This window comes from Colias eurytheme, chromosome 6 (genome assembly GCF_061535395.1).
Source record: "Colias eurytheme isolate Ceu_HAF_F1 chromosome 6, ilColEury1 Martin Lab GWU primary, whole genome shotgun sequence".
NCBI lineage: Eukaryota > Metazoa > Arthropoda > Insecta > Lepidoptera > Pieridae > Colias > Colias eurytheme.
Window position 1 is genome coordinate 6,893,716 of NC_142985.1, and position 15,891 is coordinate 6,909,606.

A 15,891-nucleotide genomic window follows, 5' to 3' on the forward strand; every position below is an offset into this window, starting at 1 on the left:
AAATTTAAAGAAAAATTTATTTTCCGTTATTTCCTCTCAAACAAAAATTTACCTGATGATAGCTTATATGTAACTGTGGATAAATATATATGTCAGCTGGCTGTATCTTGGTGGAAAAACCGTCAGCTGATACGGGAGGCTACAACCGCTCTTCCCCCCAACCGAGCTCCAGCTGACGTTCACGAGGCTTCATAATACTATACTTTGATGCATTTTACTAATTACCGCTTGAGAGGAACTTGGTCATAAAATCTGCTGCTGGCTCCCGGACCATTATATTTGCTATGGTATAATATATTAAGTTTGGTTTGGTTAAAAAGTTAACAAAGATATATAATATATTCTCAAATTATTACATAAAGTGTGATGTATTTGCATAGTATTCTGACAAAAAATACTAAGTTCAATAATTAGAAGCAAATAATTAACTTATGGATCATAATAAATTTATCGATGTAGCCCGCGAGAATGTAATCTAAGGCCGCTTTTCCATCTGCAAGAAAACTTCCGCAATATACAGGGTGTCCCAAAAAGTAGTGATATACTTAAGCTGGGAGGTAGAGGACCTAGAGGGCTATCCGAATCACCCCCATGTATGTCATGCAATTTTTCGTATTTTCGGAGTTATGACGTTTTTTTAAATTTTTCACCTATCGCTGAGTACAATGAGATTTTCACTCATGTTGACACAAGGGGGTGATTCGGATAGCCATCTAGGTCCTCTACCTCCCAGCTTCCGTTCATCACTACTTTTGGGACAGCCTGTATGTCCGACAGTCTGTAAAAATCTGCACTTTAAGGCCGCCTTTCCATCTGCAAGAAAACTTACGCAAGAAATATCCGACAGTCTGTCTGACAGCAGCTTACAAGTCTACTTGCAGGTGGAAAAGCGGAATTAGACTTGCAAGCTACTGTCAGACAGACTGTCGGATATTTCTTGCGTAAGTTTTCTTGCAGATGGAAAGGCGGCCTAAAGTGCAGATTTTTACAGAAATTAATATAATAACGAATTGAATTCTTAAATTTTTGTCAAACCTTTTATTTATTAATTAATTTTATTGCTTACTCTTGAAAAGCTAGTCATTCTTATTATTTCATTCAATTTAATAAGTCGATCCAGTTAAAAAGTAAAAAAATATATATTAACTACGTAATCGTTAATAGTATATATATAGTGTATATATTTAACATGCAGCCTGATTGAAATCCAACTTTTTCTTCGCTATTCAAGAATAATATTTAATTATGTATTTCGCATCTAAGCTGTAGATCAAATTTCTTACCTGGAGGCAACTCTGGATTCAGCAACAATATTCGTGATTAATTTAGAATTACTTATGTGGGTAAAATGTGTGTTAGGTAAGGTGTCACATGTGATTGGAACGAAGTTCCTTTCGTTTTGAAATAAGTATTATAGGAAGTATAATTAAATAAATTAACAATATTTGGGAATCGCCTAGCCTTAGCCAGCTAACCAGCTAAGGAACTTCGTTCCAAAAAATCTTGCCTTGAACAAAATGAGTTTAACTGATTGATTATTCAGGACATTTTGGTACGAGTTTTCAATGTGACAATACGTTCGGGATTTGGGCGGGATTGTCCCGTTTTCAACGTGTCTATCTCGCTGTCCCCGGTGAGTACCAAAATATTTCACTCTTGCTTATCAATACTTTATATTATTATGTATGCAAGAATATACCTAAGATCTTTATCCACTCGACACCCAAAAAATGTCAAATTTGTGTTCAAAATATTTAATTGTTTTATATAACTTGTCCTGAGTCTAACGAACATCTATCCTACATTTCGGCGATAGGTACCAATAGGTACAACCTTTTTATATGTGCCTAATTATAATTCCGATAAAAAATGAAATGAAATGAAAAATAAATAAATATGATACCATTGAAATGACAAAAGAAACGCGCTTTATCTATTACTATAGCTTTCCGCCCGCGGCTTCGCCCGCGTTTTCAAAGAAAAACCCGTTCCCGTAGGATTTCCGGGATAAAACCTATCCTATGTCCTTTCTCGGGTATCAAAATATCTCTATCATGCAAATTGGTTCAGTAGTTAAGGCGTGATTGAGTAACAGACCGACAGACAGAGTTACTTTCGCATTTATAATATTAGTATGGATTAACGCTTTAACGCTAACATCCAATCTATAGAAGTTTGAAAATTCTGATAGATACGGAATTCATTTAAGACTTTATTTTATCCGTATTATGAAACAATATTTGTGGATATTGTGAAACTTAGTACTGCAAGTAACGTGAAACATGTTAACGCAGATTGTATTGAGTGGTATTGATCTACTATTTTTTATGGTTTTCGTTGTTTATTTAAAACCAACCTCTTATATTTTCTTGTAACTTTTTTTTTAATATCACATGCAGAAAATTTTCAAATATTCCCTAATATGCAGAATACATAATCAATGTAATTGCTACCTAACTTTTATTAAAATGGAAACTCTACGCAGAAGCTCTACGCAGTTTCTCTATAACCCACGAGGATCGAGCTCGTAATACACAGTCCTACGCCGCGTCTGCATGACTGTATATTCGCGTAAAGTTAAAAACTGCAAAACCATTTCTGTTTTACCAATGGAAACCGCGGTTTATCGATCAATGTTTTAGTATAATATCCTTGCTACGCGACGCTACGGGCGAAAAGCTTGCGCCTTGCAGTATTTTGTAAAAATAAAATTATTCATTTTTTTATTACATTTCTTGCAAAAAAACAAACATTTTAGTTCTAAGAAAATAAAGTTTTATAATAAGTTATTCTTAATTTCTTTCAACGAAAATTATTGGTTATTGTTTCTAAAATATTAAATTTTGGTCGACTGTAGTTAATCTCAAGAATATGTACAAAGTACTTTTTTAATGACATTCATTACGCCCACACGTACGTCGTATTATCGTGATGACGGACATTTAGCGATTCATTTTTATTATATAGATTATTATAAACACTGTATTTACTTCTGTACAATTTAAGAAACAAAAAAGATAATACTTTTGTCTCCAAAGCCCTTTTCACTTGAGTATATAATATACATACATATAAATTTATTTATTTTCTTATCACAACCTACTTGACCGTTGTTATCTTTGTGAAAAACCCGACAGAGCGATAACAAAATATCCTGAAAAGGCTTATCCAGTGTAAGCTCCGCCACGATATTATGTCTTATTTTTTTGATGATATACTTACATATATCTAAATTCTAATGTATAGACTGTAGATCTGCCTTTTACTGTCTTAAATAGGTAATTAAAAAATGGTTCGATAACTTTACACAAACAAAATCTATTATGAAATTAAAATAACATACTTAAAAAATAACCTACTTAGATCAAACGTAGGTACCTATAGTTATTCTTGCACTGAGCCTGTAACGTAATTATACTCTTATTTATTATTCGTATACAGAATAATAAAAATCCAATAAATTAAAAAAAACACAAACATGAAAATCGATCCATAAGTTCTTGACCCATAAACAGTGTAACTAATGCGATTTCGCCATATTAATGTTTGTAGAAACTTCTTGCCATCGCGATCGGATATCAAAAATGCCTAGGTAGTTCTTTTAAATAGATAAATTGCTATGTGCGCATTAATATAAAAATCTCATTTGGGGAATTATTTTTGTTTCAACGATATTAGGATAAAGATATTGGAGGAGAAAAGATCTTTATAACGTGTTAAATCAGAAAATAGATTTATTTCACGTAAAACACTTGTCTAATAGATGTGTTCATATACATATAAGGATGAATACAATAGACACCATAATTATTCAAAAGACAAAAGTTCATATGGAGCTTTGTAGATTAACCAACAGAACCCTAACAAAAAGTAGGACTGTGGAGTGGCAGGAGTGCTGTGTTGCGGCTGTTATTGAATGATTAATATATAATTAATCAATGTAAAATCATGCTCGTACAGCTTATACTACAATTATTAGAACAACTGGCCGATTTAAAAGCTCACAAACCTATATTAAGAGACGTCATTAAATTCTCCCTTTTAGACTCTTTTTAATTTAAAGTTTAACGTAAATAAATAGACCGTACTGTTGTTATTTCTTGTTCTTATTTATTTAACGGTCTTAATAAGTTTCACGATTTCTAAAAGCCTACGATAATTTATTTTATAAATAGACTTTCAAAATTCTCAAGTTCCATAGATAATCATATCGATATTTACTGAATACCAAAATTATACACCTAGTAAGTAAGAGTCTTTTATGTAGAGTACCTATGATTTTTATTTTATCCTCTCATACAAACTATCGATTGATAACATAAGTGCTTGTTGCTATTTTTTCAAGTACCTAATGAAAATAATACAACGAAATTATACAATATAAAATAAGATTACGAAATTGTCGATTAATTTCTATTATCTAACAAAGCATACAAAGCGTTCATTTTAATTTCAAAGCGCATAAATGAACTTGCACCCTAAATGCTATATAGCCACCCTTGCTCCGCATTCAATCCAATAAACACAAAGAAATTCCGTAGTAAATTTTTATGTACATATCATTTTAAGGTAAATTGAAACAGAGCATAGGCCATATTGAATATTCAAATTGCAACGAATTTTTTGTTATGGAAGGAATTCAACACAAGGCAAGATGACCTGAATTGTAAGAGATGGTTAGCAATTAAAAGCAGTAAAACGGGTGAGCGAGGGCGGGATACGTGTACGCTGGGCGGGCGGTGGCGCGCGGCGGGCGACGGTGGCGTACGGCATGGCGTCACTCGCACTCGCTCGCGGCTCGGCAGTCGGCGACCGGCGTCCGCAGCTCGAGCTCCGATCTCGCGGCGCCTGCCACTTGCCGCCCTCTCCGGCGGCTATTATGCCGGCGCCCCGGGGCCGCTCGCACCGCGCCGCGCGACCGCCGCACCCGCGCTGCGCCGCATCGAATCCGACCGCTACGAGCTCGCCCTCTCTCCCGTAACGTACGCGATTACGCCTTTCACGTCTACATCGAGAAATGTAAATATTTATGGATGTCAGTTTTCAGTTGTTTAGATTGGCTGTGAAATTTAAGGTATGTAAGTTACGACTGTTTCGATTTTTCACGACAATGTTTATTCAGTTTGTTGTTACGTTTTCGCTGGATAGGATGAATGATAAATTGTATCGCATGCCTTTTGTATATGCACTGTTAGCCTCGTGTATAATAAGTAATTACTTAGTAGGTAATTTGCTAACAATGATCAGTAATGTCGCTCCGTGTGCCCTTCGACGATCTGGATCGATAGTTTACCATTAAGCGTAGTAGGCCGTGTTGGGTTCAACAGATTTTTTCGCATTTGATTACCTACATAAATTATCGCAAACATACTGCGCCGCCGCAACCATGCCAATTTGCGATCCTCACACAAAAAATAAAAACAATACACATCTAAGGTCTTGAAAGTTACAGCTACTTATTAATGAATATATATTTTTTTAAACTAAACATTTGTATAGGTATGTTCTTTAAAAAGTAAAATAATTTATTACGATAATACTTTTATTTTACAGAAATAAGACCACTTAAACATTGTCAAAAAATATGCCTCAGCATTTATTTATAACTGAAAAAGATAGATTAAACGGGTTTTTTCTTGCGTTCCTATCTTATACATTTGTCATTACTACCTACCTGATATTTATTGGCACAAAATGTTTAGGTGAGAATGAAATCGACAAGGCGTGTTCGGGTACATGAAGATGCTATTCGTCATAGGTAATATATTGCAGTATTATTATTATGATTAAGTAGTCAAGCGTAGACAATTTATTTACCAATTTATACATATTTTTTTATTAATTTTTTGTAGTTTATTTAAGGAATTAACGATTTCTTAAATCTTAACTGAGTAGAATTATTAATTTTTAGGTTTAAATAGTTCCCCAACCCGAATTCTTCTATTAATGTACATATAATTTTTATTAACTTTAACACAGAACTTCTACGAAAGGATCTCTTTAATCTATCCTTCCCTCATCCTATTTTGTAAAAATTTTGCACTGTTGTAGAGTGTAGCTTGACTAAATTTTCTACTTAAATAAATTCTTCCTGCAAGAAAACAATATGAATACTATCTCTTTGTAAATAAAACTTCCCCCTTTTTGTAGACTACCTGATAATTTTGATGATGAAAGAAAACACATTCATACGAAGAATAATATTATAAAAATCCCAAACAAATTTTTGCTTTCAGTTCAAAATTATAAGGGATAGTATAAAACCTAAGTACATCTTTTCTTCTTTTCCTCCACACAATCATAGGTATTTAATTTTTTTTTCGTTTATCTGAAAACCTTAATGAAATATATTTTTTTTACATTTATAGTTTAATTTTCAGAAAAAGGCAATTCTTAGAGAATATTATTTTTACTTGTTACAGAACACAAAAACGATAATTTAAATCTTTTAGCTTTGTGACAAATGATCAACGTCGGAAGACTCATTAGGACTTTGATTAATTGAAAAATAAGTAACTATGTCACGGATATTGACTTTGTAGGAATCACCCAATATACCTAACAATAACAAATGAAAAAATGTGGCGCAGTAGAATGATTTTAGGTAACATAATTTTCTTAAACCTACCGTTTTTGATGTAGATTCTCATCCCCTCATACAAAAAGTTGATGTTTAGTTCAAGAAAAAAAATAACATTTGAATAGCAATTTTAATGCCTACGTCATCAACATACAATGAGTAAAATGAGTAAATGAGTAAATATTTCAGGACAATTTTCACACACGGCACGATCTGAACTAAGCTTTCGCTTGTGTTATGGAAACCAGCTGGCTGATTAACATACATATATAATTTTAAATAAATACTTGTATAGATAATTAACACCCAGACCATGGACGTATAAAAAAAGACGGACGGTATATCGCCAACATTGAGTGAAGCCTAGTAATGGCGGCGAAACATCCATGTGTGTGTGCCATGTTGCCATGGCAACAGCTGTCCTGATGACAATGGCGGCTGTATTTTTTTCTATAAATTTTGCCGTAATAATTTTGTCATTAAAACATAAAAGAAATAACTTGCTTCCCTGTGGAATGTAATCCCTTATGTTTTGTTATTTAAAATTGTACTGTTGCGACACCATTTAACCACGCAAGACGGCATTTTAAATATTTTTTGTGAAACAGTGACGCAGTTAATCAGTCGGTAGTTCACGACGTAATGGCGGCCGACTAGCTTACTATGGTGAGAGTGTGTGCGTGTTTATTGTCTTTACACGATCGCTAGCTTACTATGGTGGCTTCGCGTTGTTTGTTCGTAATACGGCGTCCGTCTTTTTTTATACGTCCATGACCCAGACACAGAGCAAACATCTATGTTCATCACACAAATATTTGCCCCTGGTGGGAATCGAACCCACGATCGCATACATACATAGGTACGTAAATTTTTGTGATTGTACACTAACTATTATAAATATTTTTCTACTAACTTCTTAAAATAGACACCACGGCTAAATAAAAAGACGTAAGAAAAATAAACTACACAAACCTATAATCTACAATCTACCCCGGTAGACATTGCTTAAGTTAGTTTTCCAATTTTTCCCATCAGATCCCAAGCAGAGAGAGATCCTATAATATCCTATAAGGAGAGCAGTTGTTGTAAGTAAAATCAGTTTAAATGAAATCAGGTATAGTTTATTCCATGTCTTTTGAGAATCAAGAGAATATGGAGATTATATTGAGTGAAGAACATACTGTATATTACTTCAATTATAATTACTAAAATATTTTATAAACATGATATAAACAAAATTGTAGGTAACATAATTATTAACGAAGCGAAATTTTGAGAATATTATTCAAAATATTATATACCTAGCAGCTCCACGATATTTAATATCGCGTCAAGGAAATTAACTCACTTGAATTCGTTATATAAATTCATAGACGTGAGAATAATTCAAGGTGACATCAGGGGAAACTTGAGTTTGAGAACCTAATTTTACGCTACGATCATGTTGTTACCTTAAATCATCTTTAAATAAACAATGGACTTGTTCTGCGAGTAGGTAAATAACAAAGTTAAGCTTTGTCTCGCATGACAGAAAATACTCAGATAATATTATGTTAAAAACAAAATACAGTACATATATATGTAATATTGTAAAAGTTAAAAATTCTATATCGTCTGGACATTTGTTGAGTAGGTATATGTACCTATATGTCCAGTGGTTATATTTATATAGAGTCTAATGTCTATCGAGTTTCTTATCCATCATTGTTCAACAGCGACATTCCAAATTCATGGTGGTTTAAAAAATGTGACTATACTATAAGTATATATAAATGACTATATTATGTAATAAACACTTGTAAAAGCTTACATGAATACAAAAAATTCAGATTAAAAAATAGGTCTGCGTAACGCGAATAAAATTGAACCCAGCACTTCGAATAAAGAATTAAACATCCTATATAAAAATATTCAAATGATTTCAATTTTCAACATATGTATTATTATCATGATCTCCTTCCTATTCTGAAATAATTGTCACTGCATGAATCAACACTGCACAAATCCACTAAGTATTTAGTTTTTAATATTATTGTAGATATCGCACGATCGTCAAATTTTTGTAGATATGCTTAAGTTTTAAGTACACTAAGCAAAATGAAATTCCAAACAATTCTTTCTGACTCATGAAGAGCAGAAAATAGAGTTCAAAAAACTTTTCTGTTGATTCTTGTCATCTCCCTTTACTTTCTTTTACCATCTTGGTACATGGTTGAATCAATTGTAATAGATTTAACACTTTAATATTCGTGGTTCATTTACAAAATTTTTTATTTTTTATCCCCATAATTAATGACCTAACTCTATTATTTCTTTACCACTTTAGGCAAAGAAAGAGCAACAATTTAAGATTTCGATCTATCGTATAGTGCCTACAGTACGTTAAATTACTGTAATCTTTACATTGTAGTAAATATAATTAAATATTTATTGTAGTTTGAACCACATTCACATTCAGTTCAGCGCGCGCGCGCGGGGCGGTGAGACGTGTCTGTGCGCATTAACGTTTAATTTGCAATAATGGCGAATACATTAAAATGTATTAGTTGTAATATTATCATCGATGAATTACTCGCGTATGTGCAGAATAAAATATCGGTTATTGATGAAGAAAGCCTCGTAAGAATTTGTGTATCAGCCTTTCAAACGGAAGAAATTGAAAAATCAAAGGCGTTACTTTTTGAATCGGTAAAAATTGACAAGAAAAAACTCGTACGGAAAGGACAAGGGAAAGAAAACCGAACATTATATGACATTATTGGCTTATTCAAATCCATCGAACCGGACTCATTACCAGTTTTTGTTGCTAGAAGACTAGAAAAGTTACCACCAATTACATTTGACCATTTAGATGTATCGGATCTTCTTAAGAAAATCGCCGTAATGCAAAATGAAATTAAAGATTTTAAAAATTCTTTCGCTTCAATGAGTCAATTAAATGAAGTTAAGGAAGACGTTCACAATATTAAAACCAGCTTAAATTTATCTATAAAAGAGTCTCGTAACATTAATTATAAAAGAGGTGCTGCAAAAAACAGCCCAGTAACAGAGATACATTTAGATGATCCAACTAATAGCATGATGAATACGGATTGCTCATCATCCCCGAAGAATAATAAACACACTCAGAAACAAAGGAACTGCAAAATTACTACGAGAAATATAGAGGGTACTTTAACACCGCGACCGTTATGTGTAACGGAAAGTTCGCAGTCGGGCGCACGGTCAGAGTGTGATACTGATTGGACCTTAGTGTCTAGGCGTAAAGTTGACATTAAAAATCGCATGAGAGGTAAAAAAGGCACATCAAATAGCATTGATTGTAATTTCAAAGCGGCTGATCGGAATGTACCTATTTTTATATCTAACGTTCACACAAGTACGAACGAGAAAGACATCGAGAATTATATTTTGACTAAAACTCAGATGAATATTAAATTGGAAAAAATTGCGTCTAAAAAACTAACACACAACGCTTACAAGTTTTTTTATACCGGACTCTAAAAAAGATATATTTTTGGACGACAACCTTTGGCCCACAGGGATTATATTTCGGCGTTTTGTGAATTTTAAAAATAAATCCTCGAATTATAAACATTCGCTGGAGGTCGGCCCATTACAAAAACATAATGGATAAAAAAGTTAAACTGGTAAGCTTTAATTGCAAAAATGTTAAAAGGTCTATTGACAGTATAAGGCAGTTGTGTATGGACGCGGACATAATTGCGTTGCAAGAAACTTGGTTGCTACCGCATGACCTTTCATACCTACACACTATTAGCGATGAATTCGCTTGTACGGGAACGTCGGCGGTGGACACTGCGGCGGGCGTGTTGCGAGGCAGGCCGTACGGAGGCTTAGCTTTGTTATGGCGAAAGAGTGTGTTCAACAATGTGTCGATTGTGCAGTGCAGTGATAACCCACGCGTGTGCGCAGTGAAAATAGTGCTAGAGCAAAGGTCTGTTTTAGTGTTCAATGTGTACATGCCGACAGATTCGGCGCAAAATTTAGTGGATTTTACGGATTGCCTTAGCTTGGTGAGTGCGATTATTGAAACTTCTAACATTGAAAACTGTTATATTTTAGGGGACTTTAATGCACATCCAAATGAGTTATTCTATGGAGAATTGTTAAATTTTTGTAAAGAATTCGAATGGAGTTGTGTTGATACGGAACTGTTAGGTATAAACACAAACACATACACTTTTGTCAGTGAGTCGCACGGATCTAGGAGGTGGTTAGATCATTGCGTAGTTACTAAAGCTGCGCGTAAATCAGTCTGCTCGGCATACGTAAAGTATGATACGTTATGGTCTGATCACTATCCTCTCATTTTAGAATGTATTTTTCAAAATGTGTGTGTGAAAAAATCACCAGTTAGCTGTAGTGTAAACAAGGCTATATGGGGCGATAGAAATATAAATCAAATAAAATCTTATACAAGTAAATGTCATGAAAAATTAAGTTTAATACAGTGCCCTATAGTCTTGAGAAGCTGCATGCACGGCGTCTGTAATAATCAAAACCATTATAGCGTAATTGACGAGTTGTATGAATTGATTGTGCGTGGTCTCAGTGACTCTGCCGTGGCCTGTTCGGGACGTAGCAAGTCCAAGAAAGTAGTGATAGGTTGGAGTAGACTTGTGGCTGGTGCATACAGGGAGGCCAGGTATAAATATTCAGTATGGGCGCGGAGGGGGAAACCACACACTGGAATTGAATATAATGAGATGTGTGAATCTAGAAAAATTTTTAAAGCACGTCTTAAATGGTGTCAGAACCATGAAGAACAAATCAAAATGGACAACTTAGCGTCACATCATTCGCGTAAAGATTTTCGTTCTTTTTGGAAACAGACTAACAAACTGAACTGTAAACATGGCCTCCCTGTATCTGTAGGTGGCGCTAATGATCCTGTTAGTATTGCTAACCTCTTCAAAGAGCATTTTAAAGTTACGTCTCCATTAGGTCCGAGTCTGTCTGTGCCTGATACTGTGGATCAGGATGATCGGGAATTTAAAGTCACTGCTTTAGAAATTCAGCGAATAATAAGTAAAATGTCTAAAGGAAAATCTCCCGGTCACGATGGTCTAAGTATTGAGCACCTAAAGTATGCAGGGCCTCACATATCGAGAGTGTTATCAATGTTTTTTAATCTGTGTATTCAGCATAAGTATCTTCCCAGTGATTTAACAAAAACTATCGTAGTGCCAATTGTTAAAAATAAAACAGGTGATTTAGCGGACCAGACCAACTATAGGCCTATTTCTCTTGCAACGGTAATTGCAAAGGTATTTGACAGCCTGCTTAATGAACAACTAAACAGGTACGTAGAAATACACCAAAATCAGTTTGGATTTCGATCGGGACTTTCTACGGAAAGTGCAATATTGTCTTTAAAGTGGGCTGTCAAGTACTATATGGACCGAAATACGCCAATATATGCGTGCTTCCTTGACCTGTCGAAGGCGTTTGATCTGGTTTCTTATGATATCCTTTGGGATAAGTTAAAGAAAGCTAATGTACCGTCCTCTCTTATTAACACATTTAAATGTTGGTACAGAGGCCAGATCAATCAAGTCCGATGGGCGGGGGCTTTATCTCAGCCGTTTGGGCTGCAATGCGGCGTGAGGCAGGGGGGGTTAAGTTCGCCCACGCTTTTCAATGTATATGTCAACGAGCTGATTGAATCACTCAGCAACGAAAAGATTGGTTGTCATATTGATGGAGTTTGCATCAACAATGTAAGTTACGCAGATGATATGGCGTTGCTGAGTGCTTCAATCTGCGGTCTTAGAAGATTGGTGGCCATCTGTGAAGAGTACGCTGCTCTTCATGGATTGGTCTACAATACTAAGAAAAGTGAAGTCATGGTCTTTGAGTCTGGGAGCCGAGTTACGCATTTTTTACCCCCAATACGTTTGAACGGAGTGCCATTGGGGAGGGTCTTTAAATTCAAATATCTCGGACACATATTGACCCCTAGACTCAGAGACGATGATGATATTGAAAGGGAACGACGGGCACTGGCAGTGAGGGCAAATATGATAGCTCGTAGGTTTGCACGTTGTTCTAATGAAGTTAAAAAAACCCTATTTCGTGCGTTTTGTACATCTTTTTACACGTGCAGCCTATGGGCTAGTCATACTCAACATTCTTACAGCTCGCTCCGTGTTCAATATAACAATGCGTTCCGGGTGTTAATGGGGCTGCCCCGTTATTGCAGCGCATCAGGGATGTTTGCAGAAGCTCATATAGACTGTTTTTACGCTACAATGCGAAAGAGATGCACATCCCTGGTGCGCCGTGTGCGGGACAGCCCCAATGAAATCATGCGCTGTATAGCGAGTCGGCTCGACTGCTGGTATGTGAACCACTGCTGCAGACTGTCTGCTTCCTTGATAGCTTTGTAGCGGTGGAGTACATTTCTAGCAGTCATAATAAATTTTATTTTTACTAACATAATTTTTAAGATAATAATTGTTACTAACAAAATGAGTCCTGGTTACTTGAATAAATAAATGAATTATTATTAATTATTATAATAAAGCAATCTTTTAGTATTCTACCTACGCTTTGACAGTACGGCGGCGTTCTAAATATGCGTTTGTATTTTCGTGGTATTCTCGTGAAATGTATCAATAAAGCTTTTCAATGCATGCTTGATACGCTTGGCAGCAAATTCAGCTGTCTCGAATTGATTTGTTTGCATATTATTGTTTCACTTGACGAGATTTCCCGCCTTTCAGCGCGCCTCGATGGCGCCTCGCCACTTTTCAGACAACCACAAAGTTTTATAAGTTAAACACCAGACACACCTGCGCCGCAAATATTTGATGTATACCTACTGACTTTCCTGCCGTCAACGTCACGATCGCGATTGTATCGCTTCTTACGATCTACTTGGGTTGCATAGGTATATTATGAATATTTCAGATTGAAAACAATGTTTAAATGAATTTTATGCGTTTTCACTATTCAGTATTTAATACCAAACTTAAACAACAAATGTCAAAAGAAAAAACAAACTCCATTTAAATAATAATAATAAAATTACAGTTAATGCAATTTTATAACAAGCTTACGCAATCCTATTATGAATATAATTAAAATGACTTAAGACCTCTAAAATTAAATATCAAAGAACGTGAGTATATCTAGAAATCTTTTTAAGTGGTAAGTGGTGGTTTCCGACAAAAGCTAAAAAGAGTGACGTTAGTTAACAAATAAAACAACGTAACTTGAGCATAAAAGTAGACTAACCAACCAAAAAAAGATTTGCTTTTCTGAATAATCTTCAATGACACCTGACCTACATGAGTTAGTCGCAAAGAAGTATGTACTTTGGTATGAAAATATTTTATCGGTAGCATTAAAATGAGACGAATTATTTTAGCGTAACAATTATTAAAAGTAGTTAGTATTTGAAACATAGATTTCTGCGTCAAGTTGTTGCCCACGATCCAAACAAGCTTTAATTTCATAAAGCTCCTCTCCTCGAAGGAAAATTGTACAGGATTAACGAAGCTTAATTAAATAAGAGCTAGAAAATACCAAGAGAATTTAAGGTAAGATGTAAAGCAGATTTCAATAAAAAAATAACTTCGCAGATATAAACGAAATGGTTGGCTGCAATAAGAAGTACTCATTCAAATTAGATAAATATCAGGATCGTTGTACAGAGTATCCAGACCTACATGACTTACTTATTCATATTTACATTACTAAATACAATTAAATCTTTCCGTCTAAGTATATTTTATTTTATAATTGATTTAATGTACAAAGTGCATAAGCTTATTTAAATATGTATATAGGTAGAAAATTCAAATATAATGTACCTAAACGATAATTTATATATTTAGATCCTTTCCTGCCTTTATATCCTTTTCATTCCATTTAAATTAGCAAAATCTTTTTTTTTTTGTTCTAAAACTATTTTAATAATGCAAAGAGATGTACTTAAGACTTATACATAAGAATTAGAAGATACCACAATTTATACTTCGTTAAATCTATAGTTATAAAGCTGAAGAGTTTGTTTGTTTATTTAAACGCGCTCATTTCAGGAAATATTCGTCCGATTTGAAAAATTCTTTCAGTGTTAGATAGACCATTTATGGAGGAACGCCGATTGAAAACAAGAGCGGAGCACTGCGGATCAAACCGCGGGGCACAGCTAGTAATAAATAAAAAGCACAATAATACGGCTGCAATTGATCTCTGTCTATTAAAGCACCTGAGAGCTTTTCCCAATTGTGAACTATAGTGGATATGTACATATTGAGGTCATGTTAAAAATAACAAATTATTTTGTTTACCATAGCTATTTGCTATTATGAAGATATACTCTTCATATTACCCTTCACGTTCTCTCAAATATATTCACGTTTTATTGAGCTATAACAAACAATTGGTCAAATAACAAAACATGAATGAGAGACAAAGTTTTTCAACGAACCGACATGAACACACCGTTAAATGGCAGAACACGAGCACCAAAACAACTGAGGAAAAAGTAACAAGAACAAATGTCAATGTTTTTCAGGTCGTAAAAGCTTATATACCTACGTTACCTATGTTGGTTTAATGCTCTAAGTTACCTATCTATCAAGCTATTACTAATTTTCTTTTTTAATTGTAGATATAAATTATACTAAATAAAGTGACTAGAGATGAAAAATCAACTTCAGACAAGTGAATGTAATTTTTTTATGAATTTTCTTTTAGAATAAAGACACTGAAGTAAAATTATTGAAAAAGGGACTCGTCACTTCTGTTTTATATTAAACAGAAGTTATATCACCTTACGATTGTAACCATTCTAATAACCATTCTATAATATAAGATAGTTCTTTTTGTGATTAGTATAATTATTCCATCCAGACAACTAGATAGATCATCAACGAAGAAGAAAGTTAGTCGATAAAAAGTGTCTCTACAATCTATCTACGACAAATTATCAAAAGCGTTAAACTAGTTACGATTACAATTTTTAGAATAGATTTAGATAGATATAAGTAATATTAAATTTTATTTTAAATGTTATCATTGAGCCTACCTATCGAAGTTTGATATTCCCAGATGATGTTGATGATGATGAGTTTGATATTCTGATGGCTTGCAAATAGCTATTAGGCACTTACACGTCACTATTTAATAATATTTTGCTAATAGCTTTACGTATCAGTAGGTAGTTATTGTGATACTTAGGAAAAGAATGTCGGTATATAATACCTTCATAATGAAAATAAATCAAAGTTATAATAAATATTCGCGCGATTGGAATGTAGAACGTATATTAATTGCCG

At 34.2% G+C, this 15,891-nt stretch overlaps 2 protein-coding genes across 3 annotated transcripts in view; both read left to right on the forward strand.

Annotated features, from left to right (window-relative positions):
• The first annotated feature begins 4,863 nt into the window (after window positions 1-4,863).
• Window positions 4,864-15,891, forward strand: part of KCNQ (KCNQ potassium channel) — a 34,570-nt gene continuing 23,542 nt past the window's right edge. For both annotated transcript variants that reach the window (XM_090102791.1, XM_090102792.1), the window contains exon 1: window positions 4,864-5,074. The gene's annotated coding sequence lies outside the window, so the exon portion shown is untranslated. The remainder of the gene's footprint in view (window positions 5,075-15,891) is intronic.
• On the forward strand, window positions 9,039-10,084 carry LOC149907747 (uncharacterized). The gene has a single exon (XM_090102551.1). It carries the CDS (start codon window positions 9,101-9,103, stop codon window positions 10,082-10,084), a length of 984 nt encoding a protein of 327 aa, XP_089958677.1. The 5' UTR covers window positions 9,039-9,100.